The sequence below is a fragment of the Macrobrachium nipponense genome, chromosome 2, assembly GCF_015104395.2.
Source record: "Macrobrachium nipponense isolate FS-2020 chromosome 2, ASM1510439v2, whole genome shotgun sequence".
In the NCBI taxonomy this organism is placed as follows: Eukaryota; Metazoa; Arthropoda; class Malacostraca; order Decapoda; family Palaemonidae; genus Macrobrachium; species Macrobrachium nipponense.
This window is the reverse complement of record NC_087201.1, coordinates 103,933,720-103,956,219: the sequence shown is the minus strand read 5'-3', so window position 1 is coordinate 103,956,219 and position 22,500 is coordinate 103,933,720. Positions and strand designations below refer to the sequence as shown.

The 22,500-nt window shown below is 37.2% G+C and overlaps 1 protein-coding gene across 8 annotated transcripts in view; it reads left to right on the top strand.

Annotated features, from left to right (window-relative positions):
• Nucleotides 1–22,500, top strand: part of LOC135220877 (beta-alanine transporter-like) — a 361,428-nt gene that overhangs the window by 311,865 nt on the left and 27,063 nt on the right. For 7 of the 8 annotated variants that reach the window (XM_064258478.1, XM_064258479.1, XM_064258484.1 and 4 more), the window contains 2 exons: nt 6,908–7,132; nt 16,307–16,502. In XM_064258478.1, the coding sequence (XP_064114548.1) occupies nt 6,927–7,132; nt 16,307–16,502 (402 nt within the window). In that variant the 5' untranslated portion in view covers nt 6,908–6,926. Of the gene's footprint in view, nt 1–6,893; nt 7,133–16,306; nt 16,503–22,500 lie in introns of all 8 variants that reach the window. The other variant, XM_064258481.1, reaches the window with a different exon arrangement.

The following is a 22,500-nucleotide window of genomic DNA, read 5'->3' as shown; positions in this document are numbered from 1 at the left end:
TCCTGAGGTATAGATTGCACATAAGAGAGAAGAGATAAAAACAGCAGCAATTGAATTGAGGAAAAATAACCAATAAATAAATAAATAAATAAATAGCACACACAAGCAACAATGCAAGTCGGTATAATCCACCATTCAAGAGGAAGATTGTTCGTTGCCTTCTTTCAGAGTTTTTTTTTTTCTTTCTTTCTTTTTCTTAGATATCGCTCCGGTTCTCATCTGGCTTGGAGCGAGCCAGACGCTGGGTTGCCTTTCCTAAGTTAGCCACGAGGAATATAATTATTTTATCGAATAACTTTGTTGTTAACACTATTACTTACATAAGATTCAGGGAGCATAGCACTGTTTACGATTGTAGTCTAATACGTGTGATAGGGTTTTTACTTTCCGTGAGAAGAAGAACTCTAGTTAAAATGAAATCAAATTGTATGACAGTAGGTGTAAACCTTAAGTTTGCAAGTAGATAGAACACATGCAGGTAAGTAGACAAGGCAGTAGGTAAATGAAAACAAACTTAAACATAGGAAAGCGGAAGTAAACAAATAAAAACTAAACGAATTAACTGAATAACTGAGGCTTCATAAATTCATTTTCTGCTCTACTTCGATTGTGAAACGATTCTGATCGAGGGGAGAGAGAGAGAGAGAGAGAGAGATGACAAGGAATAATAGAACCAAGAGAAAAATATAGATAAACGTAACAGGTAGAGGAGGATGGCACAGATACGAATGAAGGCGGATGAGTCTCAGTTACAATGGCAATATTACTTTCATTTGGGATGGAATTGAGGCCGAAGGGGATTTGCCCTTTTTTTAAGGGAATCGGCTTGCCATGGTTAGGAATATAATCACGCATTCCAGTATTCCAGGTGGATTCTGTACGGATTGGTAATTTATCTAATGTCTTTGTTCTACTGAAGCAGATTTGGGAATTTCTGTGAGAGAGTCGAATTCCTTCATTTAATTGGAGAAATGAAACTGGCTGTTGGTTTTGTGCTCCTTTGATGGTGCGTCTTTATTTGGATAAGAAATTGTATCCCGTAATACTCGACTTATTGGTTAGATGCGCTTGTTAAAATTGGGCTTTGGATTCCGGAAGACCGAATTGTGATGCTGGAGTACTTGGCTCTCTCTCTCTCTCTCTCTCTCTCTCTCTCTCTCTCTGGGTTTGTATGTTTGAGAGAGAGTGAAGATGAGATAACTTCTCTCTTTTCTCTGGGTTTGTATGTATGGGTGAAGAAGTACGGATGAGAATAACCCAACCCTCTCTCCTCTCTTCCTCGCCATCTCTCTCTCTGTCGCCTCTCTCTCTCTCTCGAGGTTTGTATGTGTGAGAGAGAGAGTGAAAATGAGGTTACCCCTCTATCCTCTCTCTCTCTCGGGTTGGTTTGTACGTATGTGTGAGAGAGTGAAGATGAGATAAACCCCCCCCCCTCTCTCTTTCGGGGTTTGCATGAGTGTGAGAGAGAGAGAGTGAAGATGAGTAAACCCCGCCCCCACCTCTCTCTCTCTGGGTTTGTATGGTGTGAGAGAGTGAAGATGAGATAACCCCCCTCCTCCCCCCCCCTCTCTCTCTCCTGGGGTTTGTATGTGTGTGAGAGAGAGAGAGAGAGTGAAGATGAGATAACCCTTCTCTCTCTCTCTCTCTCTCTCTCTCTCTCGGGGTTTGTATATGTGAGAGAGAGAGAGAGTTAAGATGAGATAATTCCCATTTATGACAAACTGAAGCCATCAGTTCACGACAACTGTCTGGCCCCTTTGCTGAATGTTGCAGTTTGGGCCGAGACCAGATTGCGCGTCTGAAGAAAAAAGCTTCCATTCACGCAGCGTTCTTCAACAGAATTTTTGCGTTAGGTATGAATGGGAAGTGGGTCGGAAAAGTCGTTTCGGGCATAAGACCTTTTCCAAGGGCTCAAGCGGACGGAATGCAAGCTACTCCAGTGCTTGATTCGATAAAGGTATTGATTTCGGGGAGGAAGAGGGACTTGGAAGGGATGGTATGTTAGGACGGAAAGATTCGAAGAGTTAGAAAGGAAAATGGAAAGAAGAGAGAGAGTAAGAGAAAGAAGGAAGCAAGGGTGCCATATGCAGCAAAAATAGAAATTCGCTCATTCTCGTGCTCCAGGAAGCGTTATTTAATTTTGAGAGATATTGAGGACTTGATTGTTTTCTAAAAAGGAAACGAACTAAAACCAAGGTCCAAATGTATGAAAATGTATGAAAAATGAAATATAGAAAGAACAGTTGTGTTAAAATTCATGCTTCCTCACAAAAAAGAAAAAGAAAAAAAATCGGAATTGAGACACCATTATTGTATGACGTTCTCATCAGTCACTTCTTGGGATCAATGTGGAAGTTATGACTAGGCACTGCAAAAGGCGACCCAAGTATTATTATTGTTGTTTTTCGACACGAGCGCTCATTCACACAATGAAGCTAGCGAAAGATATCATCGGGAATGACTTCCAAACTTACAGTCAGCTTGTGTGTCTATGATTTCCATTTTCACAGTTTATCCTGTTTTATTCTATTTTGTTATTGGTGTCTTTGCATTCTCCAGTTATCTCTTAATATAGATTTAAAATGTGTTCAATCAAGCGCAGAAACTCAAAGCAAATCGTTGTAAGACTCTTCCATCCCTAAAGATCAATTGCCAAAAATCTTTGCATCTCTTTGACATTGGCCCGTTGACCTCGAGAGTCCCGGAATCTTTCTTTCACTCGCAGGTACAGAGACTAAAGCCGAGAGGAGGCACACTGCTGGTGCTAATAGGAAGATTAGTGAGTTGTTTTTCCGCACAGACAGTCAAGAATATTTTATAGTGACAGCTCAGATGCTTAACTTTCACTGAGTACCTTTTATACTCGATTTTGGATTTTCACGTCAACCCAAAATAAAGCTCCGGTACTTCGAATACCACGTCAAGCCTCATTTGCAGCTAAACACACAGACTGTATCATAAAATCACTTTAAGTTCAGTGCTAGAAAATTTCTTTGAAATGAGTACTAGTTGAAATAGTTGATCAAGGTAATTATATCTACTGTTAATAATCATTCCACAGCCACGTCTAGAATCATTTCAGTGCCACGCCCTCAGCAAGTCAAGTCCACCAAAGAACGAAGACGCATGATTAAAGTTGCATCATTCAACATAAAAAGCTCTTTCTCCCTGTCAGTACCACTTTATTCACGTTGAATTTGACCCTGTAGCCTTGGAATTCATGTTAAAAATGAGCTTTGTCAGTTTATTTCATTCTGCTGTTTCACTGATTTTGTCTACAGATACGTATACTCGTCACCCCTGCATAATCTCACATTTCCCCTCCATAAGTGTAATTTTGATTATTGCTCTGAAACAGCTAATCAGAACTAGCGGCTCATTATGCGGCTCTTCCTCTGTTCTCTGTCACTGTATCGATCCAGGAGCCAAAATAATCCGTCATTTCCGTCGGCCACAAAGCCGGAATCCCAGCAAAATCTTTTCAAGCTTGGTTCTCCCATGGCCCGGGACAAAGACGCGGAAATTAATTAATTCAATAGAGTGGTTGTTATTGACGTTCATAAACCAGTCTTTGCCTGCAAAGAGTAATCGAGGGCGAGGAGATTATTTACGGTGCACGAATTGATGAGGAATATAATGACTTCTGTCCCTTCAGGCGATGCAGTCGGAAGATGACATTCACGTCGTTCTTCTTGAGTTTTGTAGTCTCCGCTGAGGCCCCTCGGTGCTGAAGCCTGGATTCATTTCCTCTAATTCTCCCTAACAGGTGTTGAAAAGGCTTTGATCAAGTTTTATTTGGCAAGATATGATTGTCTCCGTCTTTTTGCCTAAAGAAAGAAAATAAATAATTAAAACAGAACCTCACTATATCATAGTCCCTTTCTCCAGCTCCTTTGGAAAAGTTACAGTGAGCAGTCACAGTGAAGGCTTAGGTTTTCGAATGCCTGTGAAAAGAATACCAACAGTTTTGCTCATATTTCCCCCTGTCGCTCATTTCCTTTTCTCAAAATTAGTTTTATTAAAATTAGGCATAACTGAGAATATTATAAGGGACATGACTGATAAATAGGTGGGGGAAAGTATCATAAACGAAAGAATAAAATAAGACGGAGACTGGCGGAAGGAAATAAAAATGAAAGTGGAGGCTGGCAGACAAAAGCTTTCATCTCCGTTGCAAAGGCCCAAAGAGGAAGGTATGCATCTTGTTAATCAACATGCAACAAATCCAGAACACAGGATCAAACCAGTACCGAAGGTGAGAAGTATTGACACAGAGACGAAGGAAAGATTTTTCCTACCGTCAAAACAGCGTCGATGATGCTTCTTGTAGTCACACCGGTACATATTTATATTTGATTTATTTTTGTAGTGGAAACTGAACTGTGGGCACACTTTAGTCTGAATTATAATGAACGACAGAGTATGATAACAAGAAGTTTTCTGTGTAACAAGGAGCAAAGAAATCGATATCATGTAAGTTCTTAATACATATTGATGAAATAATAGTAAGAAGCTTATTATTGCAACAAAAATGAATAAATGATAAGAAAATAAATGTACAAAATAACGAATCCTTTTTCCTGCTGTGCGTGCAAAAACTCCAATCTTCTCTCTCTCTCTCTCTCTCTCTCTCTCTCTCTCTCTCTCTCTCTCTCTCTCTCTCATTAGACCTGTAGAGGCTTTGAATTCAATAGCTGATTGGAGGTCCATAGGGAGAAGACCAGAAGATCAATTGTCGCGACAAAGGGAGTCTTCCATTCCATTCCATTCCTAGAATTATACCAGATCTTCATTAATTTCTTCTTCTAAAGATGGTTGTTATGGTAATTGGATCTGAATTGAATTATAGAACAGACATGGAATGTTTTCCATCAGGGGGAGCAGTTTCCTATTCTTTGATTAAATGTTTGTAAACAAGGCCATAATACTGGAAGGCGGGGATAAAATGTTAGCTCTGTTTGATGCGCAGTTTTTAAATGTTTGTTATCCAGAATAGAATATTTAGCATCAGATGAAAACAAACATTCCCTTTACATTATTTCTTATGAACCTTAATTCATCCCGATTCTTTGTCATGTTATCTGTATATCAAGGCTTGAGTAGTTATAGCACAGCAAATTGAATCAGTCTCACTCTAACAGTTCACGTTGAAGACTTTCCAGTTGCTGGATACTCACCGGGAAAAAACATTTTTCGGGTAAAGGGTGCGAGTTTTTATTCCGTGTCAAAATGATCGTTTGGCTGTCATCAAGTGTCACTCTGGAATGTGCTGCTGCTTTATGTTCATTATTCGGGATGCTTCCATAAAGGCAAAAAATATTTGATTTTCAGAAATGGATTTTTCATGGTTAAGAATAAAATGTTTACTGCATAAGGACAAGGTATTTATAGCTGACAAAGATCCTGTGCCAGACAAGATATTTATAGCTGACAAAGATCCTGTGCCAACAAAGATGAAATCCTTGTTGGGACAAGATATTTGCCGGTCAAAGTAGGAGCAAGCAGCTCTTACATGATCAAGATTATCGATTTTTTGCTCCAAAGCTGTACAGAGTGTTTGCTGGAAGATACTGAAACGTTTGTCGTAATAGTGGAATTAAACAGCATTTCTTGTAATTTAGTCGACAGGGATTAAACAGTAATTGGTCAAATTTTCTTATGAAAAAAAATAATTGGTTTTCAATATGTATTTTATCAAGTCAAAGAAACCGACACTTCTGCGGATGCTCGAATATTTTTTTTAAATAATATTCTTGGGTGATGACACACCCACGTCTTGAGCAGAAGTGTTAAATAAGTCAGTATTTGATATAAGGTATAATGTTCCTATCATAGTGAATTCATTGAGCAGTTTGAGGTATTGATGAGGCCTGTGATTGAAATAATGGCTTATTAAATGAGAGATTGTGATAGGGATTTTTGCAAACAACTTCCAAACATAAACCAGCGTAGGATCCAATTGAGGTCCTATCAAGGATTTGTCAAAGGGAAAAAAGTCTTGGCGTTAGAATCCTTAAGATGATAGAAAAGTTATCTGTTCATTGCCATTTCGTCGGAAATATATTGAAAGACTGCTAAATACTGTCTTTAAAGTTTCATGTTGCTTTACTAAAACAATCGCGTCGTGAATTTTCAAATATATTTCTATTTTCAAAAACATTGTATTCAGTCCCGATAAATATACGAAAGTGAAGCAATCGGCCATGATTGATGGCCGTGTTAATGGCCATTGTCATTAAAAGTAAACATTGCAATGAATGCAATCCATTTTATCCTGTAATTCATTTCCAAACTAAGCACGAGCGATCACAAAAGTATTTGACGATCTCACGTTTTGTTTAAAAACGTGTCATGAAATAGTTTACGCAGCAGCTGGAATGTTGAGCAAATACTCTTTAAACGCGTGAGACAGTTGGAAGGCAAAATAATACGTGCGGTAACCATATAAATTTCATAGGGTCAGTATGTTTTTTTTCCACGCCATTAAATATTGAAGTGCAATAAAAAAAGGTTTATGACAGAATTCTTCCTTGTGTGTTAAAAAAATGGCACGTCATTTGTTCCTTATTTATCTCTCCGCAGCTTTTTGGAATCCTTGCATATCGCAACAATGCGTCTTTTTTGTTTGCTCGCCCGATTCACGATAAGAGTAGCGGAGTAATCGTATGTTGTAAAATAAAGCTTTCGATATTGATAGCTAATTGGCAGATCAATATTATGTCAGAAGCAACGATATTTTCTTATTTTCCTAAATTAACGGTTAAAATACCATTACATGAGACAAACTAGAAGATATTAATGCTCTCTCAAATCACGCACATACACCTACACTTACTACAACCTTCTACCTCTCTTCACGGCATTTGCAATTATCAGTCATGACCTGAACGCAGTTTCCCTCCAACAGCACCTGTCTCCCGACCCTCATGGACTTCGACGAGATCCTGCCAGACCTGGGCGAGTATGGCACCTACCAGAAGCTGGTTCTTTGGTTCCTCCTTCTGCCGGGGACGATGCCCTGCGGTTTCCACGCCTACAATCAGCTTTTCATGGCCTTCACACCGGAACACTGGTGCAGGGTGCCGGACCTCGATGATAAAGAACTCTCTTCAGAGGTCATCAAAAATCTAAGGTGAGGATAATTGTTTTAAAGCTTCTTCCATCCAGCTGCTGTGGGGTGGCTTTGTGTCAGTAGTGATGTAGGTTTAATCGTGTACAGTTAATTTTTATTAGCTAAATTTGAAACAATTAAGTGCAACAAGTTTTGCTTTAATTCTAAGGCATTTTCAAATTTGTAGACAGTGCTTTGAAATAGAAGCATAAGACTCTTACACTGTGATGTTCCAGTTTCATCTAGGATTGTATATATATATTATTACATACGTACATACATACGTGCAGCCTAGATGAAACTGAAACATCGGAATGTAAGATCTTTTGCTTCTATGTAAAGCATTGTCTTCATATTTGAAAACGCCTTAGAGTTAAAGCAAAATATGTTTCACTCTACTGTTTCAAATTTCTCATGTCCATAATATATATTATATATATAATATATATATATATATATATATATATATATATATATATGTATATATTTTACGTTCTTTGTGAAATGAGCATACAATGCAAAATGAACAACCTCAAAGACATGGAGATGAAAAGAGTAGACGATAAGTATGTAAAATACTGGGAAGGAGTCATGGGGACTGCTTGAATTTCCGAGGCATAGAAAATGAGGTGTGTGTGTGCATATGAATGGTTATGTTTTCTTACAGATATCTTTCAACAAAGGTCTGAGTTTCATACTAAGGGCTGTTTTCAGAGAATGCTAATGTACTAAGAGAGTATTCTGAGCTGTGGGTGGTTAATAATGAAAGTAGTTTACTAAGATGAATGAATTCTAATCATAGACTCTCTTCCTCTTACTGCATACAGCTGGAAGCTTTATTGCTTCAGTGATAGTTGGCTCGCCTTCGACCCTAACATGCCCCTTTCTTTCCTTTCTCTAATTACCCATTCTGCTTTTCCATCTTATTGCAGCCAGTGAGAACTGCGCATGCCTTGTGTTTCCAGTCCTTCCTGTTCCACTTTTGTAGCACAGTCTCTCTATACTCTTTGGTTCGTGTATAATGAGTACAAGAGTTTCTTTCTATGAAGTAGGCGTCTCATCATTCCCTCCATACATGTCAGTCTTCACCTTAATGAAAGCTTTTCACCAACTTGATAACTATAGCAAAGAAACATGTCTTCTTTATATTTCCTTTCGGTGGAAAATTTTCCTTTCGTCTTGCATTAATTATCAGTAAGCCTGTTATTTCGCTCCTTTACATGATTATTTTTTGAGGCTCGCAGGTTATCTTTCTTTATTTTCAAATGTTGTACAGAACCATGCTATTCCTATCAAGTATTCTTTATCACATTTTGTCATTAAAAGCATTTTACCCATTAAGTCCTTATTTAGCAATTTATTTACCTTACAAATAGATCGACCGAAGCTATTTTTCATAATACCTGGTTCGTTAAAACTTTCTCTCTTGAAGCATTTTAACCCCGATATTGCTGATAAATAATACCACGTATCTATGGTGCGTCACTACATTGTGATCGGAATAATAGGTAAAAATCCAGTCATGTATATGAGCTAGGCTGTGCCTCTTAATAAAGTACAAAAATCATTAAAAATGTGAGCTTTCGAACGTTTGCATGACGGTCCTCTTCAGAGTTAGCCGAAGAGGACCCTCGTGTAAACGGTCGAAAGCTCCCATTTTAAATCATTTTTCCTCCTCTTCAGAGTTAGCTGAAGAGGACCGTCGTGCTACTGGTCGAAAGCCCCCATTTTTAATAATTTTTGTATTTTAATAAAAACCTTGCTCATATATACATAAATGTTCATTTTTACTTTTAATATTACGTATGGGTGGACTTTTCACAGTGACCCACGATTAAACAAAATGAAGGCTCCTACAATTTTATCCAAGTCTTATCATCTGTACCCCTTCAAGAGGCGTCCTATGATTCCCCGTGAAAATGGCAGCTTTTGGACTGTCTTCATACTCTATTTAAGGAGTCAAGTTTCCATCGGAAGATAACTAAAAGTCATGACGTAAAAGGCAGTTTATTTGGATTATTTATTGATCTATGAAACCTGTCGTCACAACTATGGTCATCATCTTGGAATGCAAAGTGAATCCAGTCTTAAAAACAATTTAATCCGGCCAGAGAGAACATTTCATACAACCCAAAGATACGAGGACAGTTTGGGCCTGTACGTTTACGGTAGCATACATAGTGTTACACAGGCTGTATGAAGTTCCCATTCCTTTGAACATTTAACTAATAACCCTTAATGGCAGTCAGTCCACCTCCTCATTATTCTCAATCCTGAGTCATTCCGTGGGATGAGGCTGTTACGATAACACATGACTTAGGAACTTAGATAAACAGATAATGGGCCGTTTGAAGCAAAAATACGTAATTGACTTGCATAATGAGCGTGTCAAGAGCGCAGATGAGCATTCTTGGGGTGGAATATCAAAGAGATCAGCACTCTGGAGGGCTCTGGAATATTCATCTGTGACATTCTACGTTTCACAGTGATGCTACTTAACGTTGGATTCGGAAGCTGATTTCAACTTGGGGAAAGCTACGCTCTCTCTCTCTCTCTCTCTCTCTCTCTCTCTCTCTCTCTCTCTCTCTCGTTTGTGTGAGTGGGTGTGTGTGCAGGTACTTATTCAACGTATTAAGGACTGAATTTTTGTCTAAATCTAAGTAACAACATTTTCTTTTTAATAGCGATACATCTATATATACAAATAGATATATGTGTGTGTTTATGCCACATACACTTTTACATGCATTGAGCAATTTCAACCAAATTTGGTATACATATAACTTAGCATCAGGGAAAGAATACAGGGTGGCACCAAAGGTGGGGGGTGTGGTGAGGGGGTGAGAAAGCGATGAAAATAAAGATAACTGAAAACGACAGATGTTAGTGTCTCGTCCATAGTTTCGAGGTTGCTGAGATGAATAGTGATACTCCTGATGCCCTTCAAGTCCAAGTTCAGCCACAAAAGGAATGGGAGCTGAGAAGTGGTGAAAGATAAAATGTCAAAAATGTTGGGTAATGTAACTAAAGCAACAATCTTAAAAGGAGAGAGAGAGAGAGAGACGAGAGAGCGATGAGGAGGACAGAAGCAGAGATGATGAGAGAGAGGAAAGCGCCAAGGTATAGGCCCAAGTAGTAAGTAAATAGAAACTTCTAAAGACAGGCAGTTATATCACTGAGTAACACATCCTCAGAGAGAGAGAGAGAGAGAGAGAGAGAGAGGTGCCGGTTACTAAGAGGATGGATGATCCTTTGTGAGAGATCTTCTTCATAAATATTCGAGTGTCTTCAAGTTGCAGTTTTGACTACCCAGCTGGCTCGTATTATACTTGTACTCTAAACTACGTACATAAGCTGCGCTGACGCTGAAGCTAAATTTGAATTTAGTTTGTGAACGTCTTTTTCTAGGAAACGCAAGAAAGTGTGATGTAAGGAGAATCCAGAAAGAAATGGAACCTAAGGCAAGGTTAAACTGAATATGAATTTAGCATATGGAGCTGGAAAGGAGTTATTGGCTGTGTGAAAATGCTCTAGTAAATCATGGATACATTTACATGTAGCTTTCTCTTATTTATTTGCTCTAATTTTCGTTTTTATTTCATTTTGATTCCTCCTTTCACTACAATCATTAAAAGTGAGCAGTCTGTTCTGAGGGACCTTGCGAATCAAGCTGAACCCATACGGCTTCTTCAGTAATAATAATGATAGTAATATTAATAATAATAATAATATGTACTCCTAAAATCATTCCCAGTTAACGATATCTTATAAGAGCTAGGAACCAATAATTATAATGACCAATATGACTCATCCTGAGCATTCAAAGATGTTTATTTGTGCAAGAAGGATATAAATATAAAAATTACAGCTTCAGCTTTAATTATAGTAAAGTAATTAAAAAGATTCTAGCAGAGTTATACTCTGTTACCTTTCTAAATCCTCATAGTTAGTTTAATTTCTTATGATATAAATTATAAAACCAAATAATTACATTATTTATTCCCCCCTTCTCTCTCTCTCTCTCTCTCTCTCTCTCTCTCTCTCTCTCTCTCTCTCTCTCTCGTACTCATTTAAGAGTCCAGTAGATATTAAATTATTATTCTCGTTCATGGTGTAGTACTTTAATGACGTATGTGATCAAGTTGCCAACGAATGTTGACTAAATTATTTCCATTCATGTAAGCCATCACACCTGCCATTACTGGTATGATGCGCGATCCTGATATGAATAATTGCAAGAGAATATGAAATAGCTCCGCGCTGAACGTAGACGAATGTCTCAAGAAAGCATCTCGGTATTTTAATCTGAGCCTGGGAGACTGTTTGTTGTCGCTGCTAAGTTTGGCAAGCACGTATTCCAGCTTGTGGGAAACTGCTCCCTGGATAAATAATTGTTTTCATTACTGGCCCGAAAGGCATATTTTGGCACTAAAAGAGGGCAGAAGGTTGCCGAGTTCTTAATTATTACTCCCTCGAGCTTTACAGAAAATATGAAATGGGAATTAGGGACTGGATGGACGCAATTTTCTTTTTCGTGAGCTGAAAGTCTTCGAAACACTAATTTATGACTGCGTGAAATAGTGTTAATCTATGAAGTGAGGAAATGATTGTTAACACTAGCTGTCATGGTTGTTAATATTTGCATGTCATCTTGAGAGGAAAAATTTCATATATAAGAGTGAGAAAGAAGCAAAAAATTATTGCGTCTACTGGCCTATGACCCGAAGCCAATGGCGAACTGTAAAAACACCATTGACAACTTGAGTCTGTTCAAACAGCGAAACAGTTTTTCCGAAATCCCACCGACCTCCAGTGGTCCTCTGCCCATCCCACCATAGGGTTCCCATTCTTTGGCGCTTCCTTTGAGTCTCAGTTTTTTCCACTTTAGCCTAAAAGGGCTCTCCACGTCCCTGATGTTCTTCTCATGACTGTCTTTGATCTCATGAAGAGCTCAAAGCAGCTTCCTTCATGAGATACGAGAAGAGGAAACCGGAAGAACATCTACGCCAGATGCGCACTGAATTACCTCCAGCTAAGTAAAATGAAGATGACGTCCATCCAGTATTTATGCATTATATATGAATATATATATATATATATATATATATATATATATATATATATATATATATATATGTATATATATATATGTATGTATGTAGAAGGATGTCTTTTGATCTGCTTGAAAGTTAAAGTGGTGAGACAATTAAATACACAAGATGAAGTGATAAAAGGGTCGATATAGGTTAAAGGACGGAGGAAAGGGTACCGAGTTATTTTGGTCACCTTCAAAGGAAGGCAGCTGTATGTTGATGGAAGCGTGTACAGTTGGAAAGTCTTAAGAGGAAGAAGGAAAACTTGGCACCGCGTATTTACCCTATAGATTAGCGCTTATAGGATGAACAAGGCAAAACTGTTATCTTATTTTTCTCAAGACCTGATACTTATTAGGGGAAACGCCTCTTCCTCTCTCTCTCCTCTCTCTCCTCTATCTATCTCTCGCTCTCTCTCTGTATATATATTATAGTATATATTCTCCTCCCCCCCCTAATATATAGATATATATATATTATATATATATATTAAAATATTATTTATATAAATATATATATATTTATGTATACATATACATATACGCTCATAGCATCATAGCACATGCTAGGTTGCAGTAAGAATGTATTCACTACACCGTAAAGCTTGTATACATACACATATTGTGTGTGTGAAAAATCATCAGCAATTTACTCTTCATGTGAACTGAGATTTTTTTTAGTAAACAGACGAGTCTGCTCATCTTTGTATTACCCACAAAATCCGGTTTAGTTCTGTAATAATTCAGTGCTCTTGTTAGTAAGAGGATTTGGCATGGGTTAATGTTCCTTAGAATGCGTGCATCAGCAACCTCACTTTAAAATGCATCATTGTGTTGTGGAAATATGATTTGGTGGCACTAACCAGTTATTATATGTTGAAACTTTGTGTGATTATTATTTTTCTTAATCGTGTTGATTTTCTAATGTCGTTGTTAATATTCAAATTCTTAAAATTCATATCCGTCTAAAATATAGTGAATTGCCTCAAATGAAAAACATGGCAGCATATCAGCAACACAACGAGATGCAAACAGAGGAGCAAACAAAACGAAAATGGAAGAAAATATTTCAGAGTTTTTAAGAGAGAGGGAGGTGAAGAAAGCAATTGTCCTCTGGGACAATGCGTCAACGCAGAGTCCGAAAGAGAGAAAAATAATATAACAATAGTTATTCGGGTGGCCCCAGAGAAAGTTCTGCTTGGCCTCTTGGTATTAGCCGAAATATTATATGAGTTAGTGGAACGCACATATACACACTATCTATCTGTTTGGCTATCTGTATATATTGACAGATGGATAGATTTGTCAATTTCAATTTCCCTTCGGTATTATTTCCGAGGTACAGCTAATTGGATATTAAACGACATTTGTAGCGTAATGTTTGTGAATGTGAAAAATGTTTCAAATGTACCAATCCGTGTAAGTACAAATACCTGCATTCGACGGGTATATGTATGGCAGAGTTGGCATCAACTTACATTCCTCTCTTGACAGCCGAATGGTATAGTACGTGTCACTAAAGTCGGAGTTTGTCGCTGTCTGGGGATCGAATCTACCAGGTGACCAAACATTTACCAGTTACAATTCACCTTCGGCATTATTTCCGAGGTAGACTAAATTGGATATTTGATGATTGTTGCTTCATGTTTGTGAATAGTATAAAGTCAGTACAGATAAAGGTGACTAAAAAGAAAACCAAACCTCGTCATTGAGCACCCATTGTACAGAACGTGAGACTAATTATATAATTCAATAAAAGTCTCCCGTGGTCACCCTCTTCAAGGGTAAGAAGTGCATTTATATATGTAAACCAAAACCTGAAGTTCCCTAGGGCAGTGTTCTTGTTCCACTGTTATATTTAGTGTATACCAGTGATTTGGTTGTTGGCCTAGAAAACAAGATTATTCAATATGCCGAGGATGCAACACTTGTGGGTGTAGTAGGCTCCACTTGTAAGAAACGAAGCTGCCCTCAGCCTCGGTTGGGACATAGGCCGGATCAGGAAACGATGTAGTCAGTGGGGTATGAGGCTGATCTTCAGTAACACGAAAACGCTATTGATTAGCAGATCTCGTACAGATTTCTCACACCATACTTCCCTTCAGGTGGATGGAACTTTGCTGGTTTGAAGCTTTAACTATTCTAGGTGTAACTTATGACTCGCATCTAACTTCTGAGAAACATCCAATGAAAGTTTCAGCAAATGTCGCACGAAAGTTAGGTATTGTTCGTAAGGCCTCATATATTTATAACAGTGATAAAATCAATGCAACCTGTTGTAGGTCATTTGTACTTCCTTTACTGGAATACTGTTGTCAGGTGTGGATGGATGTCCGCTTCTGCCAGAGATTTTTCTCTTTTCAGATAGGGTGGTTCGGTAGGTAGGTTTCTGTATCCTAATAGTAGCAGTTATGACCCGGACCATCGGCGGATGGTCTCTTGTTTGTCACTTTTTCATAAGTTGTATTTCAACAGAGATCTTTCATATTCACAATTTACTGAAAAGCAACAACAATGTGCAGTAAATGTGCCTTCAGTAGTTCAAGCTAAAATGCAATGCTTTACTAACCTAATACTATTCTTCTTGCATTTTGATATATTTTTATCTATTTACCAATTTATTAATTAATTTTCTTAATAAGTGGGATCTCTTCTTTCTGTATTTCCCTTTACTTCTTCCTAATGAACACCTTATTCTTTGGAATCCTGAAATTCATGTCCCTGACCGCTGTGGGCTTGTGTATATATATATATATATATATATATATATATATATATATATATATATATATATATATATGTGTGTGTGTGTGTGTGTGTGTGTAAAACGTAAAATACCCGTATATGTAATACCATACTACTCTGTCAAAAAAGACTTTTGCCTCCTTGGCTCCTTTATATTTTTATAGATGGAATGACGAGAGAGATATTAGAGAAAGGTCAGGAAAAATAGTTGCACAGTTGCGGGATAAGAAAAGGATCGTAAATGAAGTGAAATGTGTGATGATGGTGGTAAGTAGGAAGGTGTAGCAGTGTTATTGGTTCTTGTGGAAAGGAAATGCAGCAGAGGATGGAGGGAGTGTTCGAAAGCCAGCAGGGAATGTTAGGGAGAGCGAGGTTAAGAGGATAATGGAAGCAAGGAAAACAGACTTGTATTCTAAAATCGATAAGTGGAAAAAACTTTGCATGAACAATATAAGTTTTTAGAGCCATAGTAACCGATGTTGGCAGAAAGAGGGAAGAGGATTCACGGATTGAAAAGGCAGCGAGGGAAGGACAGAGGTCTCTGCCAAAGTTTCATACAAGAAGTTTGTTCATGAACCCTGAGTGCTGTGATACTGAATAAGAATGAAATAAAAATATGTGAAACTGCAACGATGCATTGTTTGTATAACATACGAATGTGCAATTAGAAAGGCTGGAATGTTGAGAACTGGGGATACGGCGAAGTAGGAAGAAAAGTTATCACTGGAGAAAAGAATGACTAGAGCGCTTGTGTCCGTGAGAAAATGCTGGACGGGAAGGTGGTGTATCGGGAGAAAGCAGGAGAGACACACAAAGTGCTGACTGGATTCTGTGGAGGAGGCATTGTACCTCAAGTACCCTAATATCCAGGAAATCTCATATAGCATCAAATATGGAAGAATTTGGCATCGTTTGTGGCCTTCTACCTCAGTAGTGATGTGAAAGATTTTTGCAGAGAACTTTATACTTAATTTAGCAATTAAGAGTATATATATATATATTAAACTGACTTTAAGTTCGAATCCTTGTTTGGAAAGAGTTAACCAATCTCTTATGTTTGAATTTCACGATTTTCTGTGGAAAAAATGTTTCCAAGAAATACCAGAAAATCATATTATATATATATATATATATATATATATATATATATATATATATATATATATATATATATATATGTGTGTGTGTGTGTGTGTGTGCGTGTGTGTGTGTATGTATGTATATATGTTTTATTTGTATACAGTGAGTTTATGTATGTTTTTGCCACGGTGCGTGCCTTTTTTTCATCGATCGAAACGACCCTCCTTCTTTTGCTAAAATGAAATAATGACATTTTCATTTTCTTATATTTTTTTCAGCATACCGTACGACGACGTCTCGGGGGAATACAGCAGCTGCCAGAGGTATGACTACAACTTCAGCCAGTACATGAGTAGCAGCAGGTATCTCGACGGAGGAGGGATTCTGGGGCCTCCGCCCGACGCTAAGGTCATCCCCTGTGACAACGGCTGGCATTATGACCTTCCAGAATACTCTACGTCTGTCGTTTCTGATGTGAGTTACTTCATGTTAGTCATTTAATGTATGTGTAGAATTCTGATATCAATATGAATACGTGGACTGCATAGGCAAAGTCAAAAATGCAGATCAAGGTACACTACCTTATTATATCATTATATATCTATTATCTATATCTATTAATATTATATATTTATATAACTTGGTGTGGTATATATATATATGTATATTAACAAAACCGTCCATGGGGTTATATTATATTAGTATTTATATATTATATGTTTATATACACAATCTCTTCCCTTTTAGAAGTGCCAAATATATATATATATATATATATATATATATATATATATATATATATATATATATATATATATATACATACATACATACATACATACATACATACTCTTTTGTAGCACAGGACCTTATAGTTAATTGTTATTGCTGACCAGCTTTAAACCAGCTTTATCCCTCTGAAACTGAAACTCATTCTACTTTCCACTTAGATCCTTTTTATGCTGAACTCTATGTGTGTGTAACTTTTCCTACATTCTTTGTGAAGTTTTGTATTTTTACCTCGAATTTCTTCTGGATTTAGTAGTAAATTCTTTCAGTTATTTATTCATGTTAACTCAACTTGGATCAGTGGATCACATTTATAGTAAGATTCTACATGATTAAAAAATTTTGGGGGACTTGCTTGGCAAAGCATGCACATGTAAGAAAAAAATTGGCTCCATGAAAAAAAAAAAAAAAAAAAAACAATTGGCTGTCCTTGTAACATCCTTTTCTTATACAAAATCGTTTTCTGGTATGGGATAATTTGCTCCTAGTCTGATCTTTCAGCCAGTAGGTATTATATAATTCCCGCTTGATCTTTACATCTTCAAGAAGAATAAGCCCATCACCTTTCCGGCCTTGGTACAGCGTCACAGTTAGTTGTGCTGTTCATTTATAATTCGGGCGAAATTAGCAGCATTTAGGTATTAATAATTTTGCCATTAACAGCTGGTATCAAACTCATGCTCCATTTAACATCTGTGATGACAACTAGTGTACCCTGATAGCTCATGTCACCATGCACAGTTCATGAAAATGATTCCGTTTGCAAAATCATTGTAAGCGTTTGCATAGTGAAATTTTTTGTTTCATGTTTATCTGCTCACACGACGTCCTACACTGTCATGCATTTACAGAAATGGAATAAGGAACTTATTATGTTCTTTACAATGATAACAAACCTCAATACATGAAAGCAGAATAAAGCCAACGGATTAGAAATATCGTCCTAAAGGATAGTTGTTACCAACAATAACAAGACAGTTAAGTTTGCATTTAAGTATGACCCAGAGTTAATGTAGCAATACTCGACACTATATACAACCCCTCCAATTCACCCGGGTTTAGCACCGGCACTAATTTGGGCGGGCTCCCCCTACCCCCGTGGCTGTGTTATCATATAACATTTTCCTCTGCTATTGTAGCAATTTTTAAAAATTAAAAATAAAGGCAAAATCACAGTTACATAGTTTTATCAATTCTGCTATGGTAAACTGCGTAAATAATATTCTACCTATATTTTTAATGAAAAATTATATCAAATTCCGTCTTTACTTTTGATTAAAAAAAATTATGGATAAGATTTTCTATTACAAGTAAAGATAGAATGACAGTATCATTTTTTAGTGATAATTACGAATAGTAAAAGATGGAAGCATATGACAGGTGGAGATGTAGGTTCAGAACAGATGAAGCAAAGGCAGAGGGGAAACATTGTATGGTAAGGTTAGATTGAAGCGTTGGTTTTGAAATACAAATAAATGAATAAAGGTTGACGTTGCAGAAAAGAACTGTTTGTGTAGCGTATGTGACATAAGAAGGGGTCAGAGGGAGAGAAACAATTTTTTTATGAAGTAACTTATTGTGGATGAAAAGATGGATCGGAATATGTTGAGATGTTTCGTTTACGTGGATTGAAACATAAAATAATCTTACAAAATATTTCAGTATGACTATACTGAAATATTTTGTAAGCTTATTTTATGTTTCATATTTTTCCATTTTTTATGCGGTTTTTAGAATTACTTTTGAAATAGTGAAAAATTCCAAATAATTTTGTATTCAAAGTGAAATATTGTTCTAAACTTTTGTACGTTTTGTGGAAAGAATAGAGGATGATAGGATGGTGAAAAGAGGGTACAATTCAGAAGAAACTGGAGGGAAGAAAAGAGCGAGACCTTATGAACGCCGAATGAGTGTCGTGGAAGATGTTATTTATGCAAAGGAAGGTCCTCGACATCCAGGGCGCCAGAATGTCTTTGTGAGGTAAAGGTAAATGGTTCAGTGTGAGTAGAGGAGTTCGAAGCGCTACATATGAGCTGGTAGGGTAGGTGCATAAAGCGTCTGATATTGTGGAAGTTGCCTGCACAATGGGTTCATCCGTAATTCAGTATTTAAAGCATTAAAGTAGCAGCCATCTATGTATATTTTCACTGCTCGGGAGAGTCACACTTCTTAGGCGAAACGGTCTGACATTATATCGAACTTTTTCATCATCATATAAAGGATAATTCAAAAGAGTACAGAAGCCAAAGTGGATAAAGGGTAAAGTTACAAGAGACTTTTCCTGTTAGATGTGGTAACTAGCTACTCATTTGGTCTGTTGCGCTCCTTTTGGTGTAATGTGAACGTATCGGTATTTCCAGGAACAAACGAAATGGATTTTTGTTCACTAGATCAGATTCTCATCAAAGGACATGATCAAGTGTTCTTTGGTCTCTCGTAATCAGCTTCTTAGTATACAGGGGATGACGTCATTTATATACCTTATTCACGGAAGCAAAAAGCCCAGAATATAATTTCATGTATGAACATTTGCACTCACATATGCATTCGTATACAGATATATGTTCATACATACACACACGCACACACACACACACATATATATATATGTGTGTGTGTGTGTGTATAAACATATATCTTTATTATACATACATATATATATATATATATATATATATATAATATATATATATATATATATATATATATATAATATATACACACACTCACATACATGCATATATGTTCATGTTTTAGTTTTCGTAATATATGTTTACTGTATTATTCTGATAATAGTAAAAAAATGAATTTTTAAATAATATCCAGCTGAGTTTGTTCCTGCATCAAAATCTCCTCACAATACTTTTGGAGGCGTTTCGGAGAGGCGCCTTTCATTAGGTAGAGAAATGATTCGGTATATTCCGCACTACTTAAATGCAACGAAACTGCCAAATGCTCTAATTAATGGAAGCAATAATTCTGTAAGGGTGTTTCATATTCCTTTGCGTATTATTTGTACGTACACATAGACTCACAAAAATGTTTATCCATATAAACCGAAGGAGTTATGGACATAAACTCCAGTGCGAGAAGTTTGATTTAAAGGAAACATTGTGTTAGGTAAGGGTCTAGAAAAAAGTCTACGAATGAACTGATCTGGAAGTGATGTGAGGAATGTAAGGTGTATAAAATACTTTGTAAGAACGATGTAATAATTTTGTGATGAAAGGAGAAAATTGCTTTAGAATAAGTAGATCGAAGAGTGCCTGGTGAGTTTTTTTCTCTCAGTGAATGCTCAGATTTTTCATGAATGGAGGGATGAGATAAGTCAGAGAGAGGGAAATAGGACTAAGCAGCAAATTCATACGATAAGCAGAGATGTTGTGTATAAACAAGGAATATTTGATAATTGCTGGTAATACTGCGTTACTTGGTTTTAGTATAGACAACAGCAGCAGAGGCTTGGAAATCATTGGAAAGGATATGCAAGTAGAGGGGGAAAAAACACTGAAGCGAGAGAAAGATAAGGTTAAATGAACACATGGAAGATGAATAAAGGTGTTTTACTAAAAAAAAGGGGGGGGGCGAGTGGGGGATAAAATAAAAGTAATATTCGAGAGAAATACATGAAGGTAGAATGACAGAACATACACGGGTAAACTAAGGAAGGAGTCAGGATCCCTACAAAAGGCTTGAAAGTGGTTGTCGAACCCAATCACTTTTATGGGAATGAAACTTTGGTGATGAATGTGAATGAGAAAAAGAGAAAATTGTTTAGATGAACTGGTTTTATAACAGAAGATGGGATTGAAGAGGGTTGGCTGGGTGAGAGAGAGGTCCAGAAAGCGACGGCGAACATGTGTAAAGAGGGGTATATACGAAAGAGTGAATCGCTGTTTTAAGGTCGTATGGTCTCCTTGGTAATGCAACAGCCATAGGCTTGTGAGAGATCTGTGAATTCGGAGTTTCGGGAGGAATAGAGTAGGGTAAAACAAAGTAAAAGATGGAGTGGAAGGACTCTGAATCTATTATATAAATGGGCAAGTGCGTCTGATTGTTTATCTGGTTGTTCCAAGTGTACATGTACACCAGTGAACTGGTCATTATGAAATTTGGCACAGAGATAAGCTAACGTAGGTTTCGAATGTAGGCTAATTAGATTTTCTTAAAAACTTATATAACCCCCCTAAATAGTTATATAACCCCCCTAAAAAGTTATAATTTCTACCTGCCAGAAAGTAACTTTCTTATTTTTAGGCCACTTTGGTTCCAATTTGAAACATTCACTCTTGTTGCTGATTTCATTACTGCAAACATAGTTATCAAGCCATACCACCTTAAGGGGGGATGGGAAGAGGGTGACATGTAAATTAATTGAAAATGACAGATATTAGTGTCTCATTCACAGTTTTCGAGGTCACTGAAATGAATAGTGACACTCTCTGTACCCTTCAAGTCTAAGTTCAGCCCTGATAGGAAGTAGGTTGAGAAGGGGGGTAGGAACGTGATATATGTGAAAGTAACCAAAAAATACAGGTAGTGTCTAATCTATAGTTTTTGAGGTCGCTGAGATGAATAGTGAAACTCCCTGTGCCCTTGAAGACCAAGTTCAGCTCCAATAAGAAGTAGGTGATAAGGGGCTGGGAAGTGGGTGACATGTAGAAATAAACTGAAGGTGATAGATATTAGTGTCTAATCCATAGATTTTGAGGTTGCTGAGATGAATAGTGGTACTCCTGAAGCCCTTTTAAGTCCATGTTCAGCCCCAATATGAAAGGGGAACCCGCCTGAAAAGGGGGTGGGAAGGTGGTGACATGTAAAAATAGCCAAAAAATAGAGATATTAGTGTCTAATCCATAGTTTTTGAGGTTACTGAGATAAATAATGGAACTCCCGATGCCCTTTCAATCCAAGTTCAGACCTAATAAGAGGAGGTGGGGGTGGGGGTGGTGAGAAGGGGGCGAAAAATAAAATGTAAAAAAAAACCGACAGGTATTAGAGTCTAATTCATAGTTTTCGAGGTCACTAGGAAGAACAGACACACTCCTTGAAGATTATCTTTAGTTATTCCAGGACCTGGTTAATTCAAGACAGCTGTTCCTCATCTGAAGGCCATCTCAAACTCAATGACCTTTGCATTCAGTGGTTTTATACTCTTTAACCATAGTTTTTCTTATAGCATAACTGAGAGAGTTCTTTCAGTCCGGTGTTTCTCTTTCTTAGTGTTCCATGCATACGTAAATACACACCACAAACTATATATAATAGTGATTCAAGACGAAAATATGTGTATTAATTTTGCAGCGGATGACATAGACACATATTCCCATTCCGGTCCGTAGACGCAAGTTATGTCCGTTAATCTTCCTCCCATCATGAATTTGTTGACATTGTCCTTCCCACGCCAGTCGTCTACTAACGTCAGTCAAATGCCCTACACAACCCATTGATTTAATCTGGAAAGGAGTTGTTTGCAACATATTTGTATTTATTATTGTATAGATATTATATTTGTTACTTTTATCATCATATTACCTGCCTTCTTCTCTTCTTTTTTTCACATGGTTCTATCGAGTAATGGTATTGATAATACAGACTTTACTATATAGAATTAAACGAACGGCCCTTTTCACATCTGACTGCGATGCATTCATATCCAGGTAATCCGTTAGTGCTTAGTGAT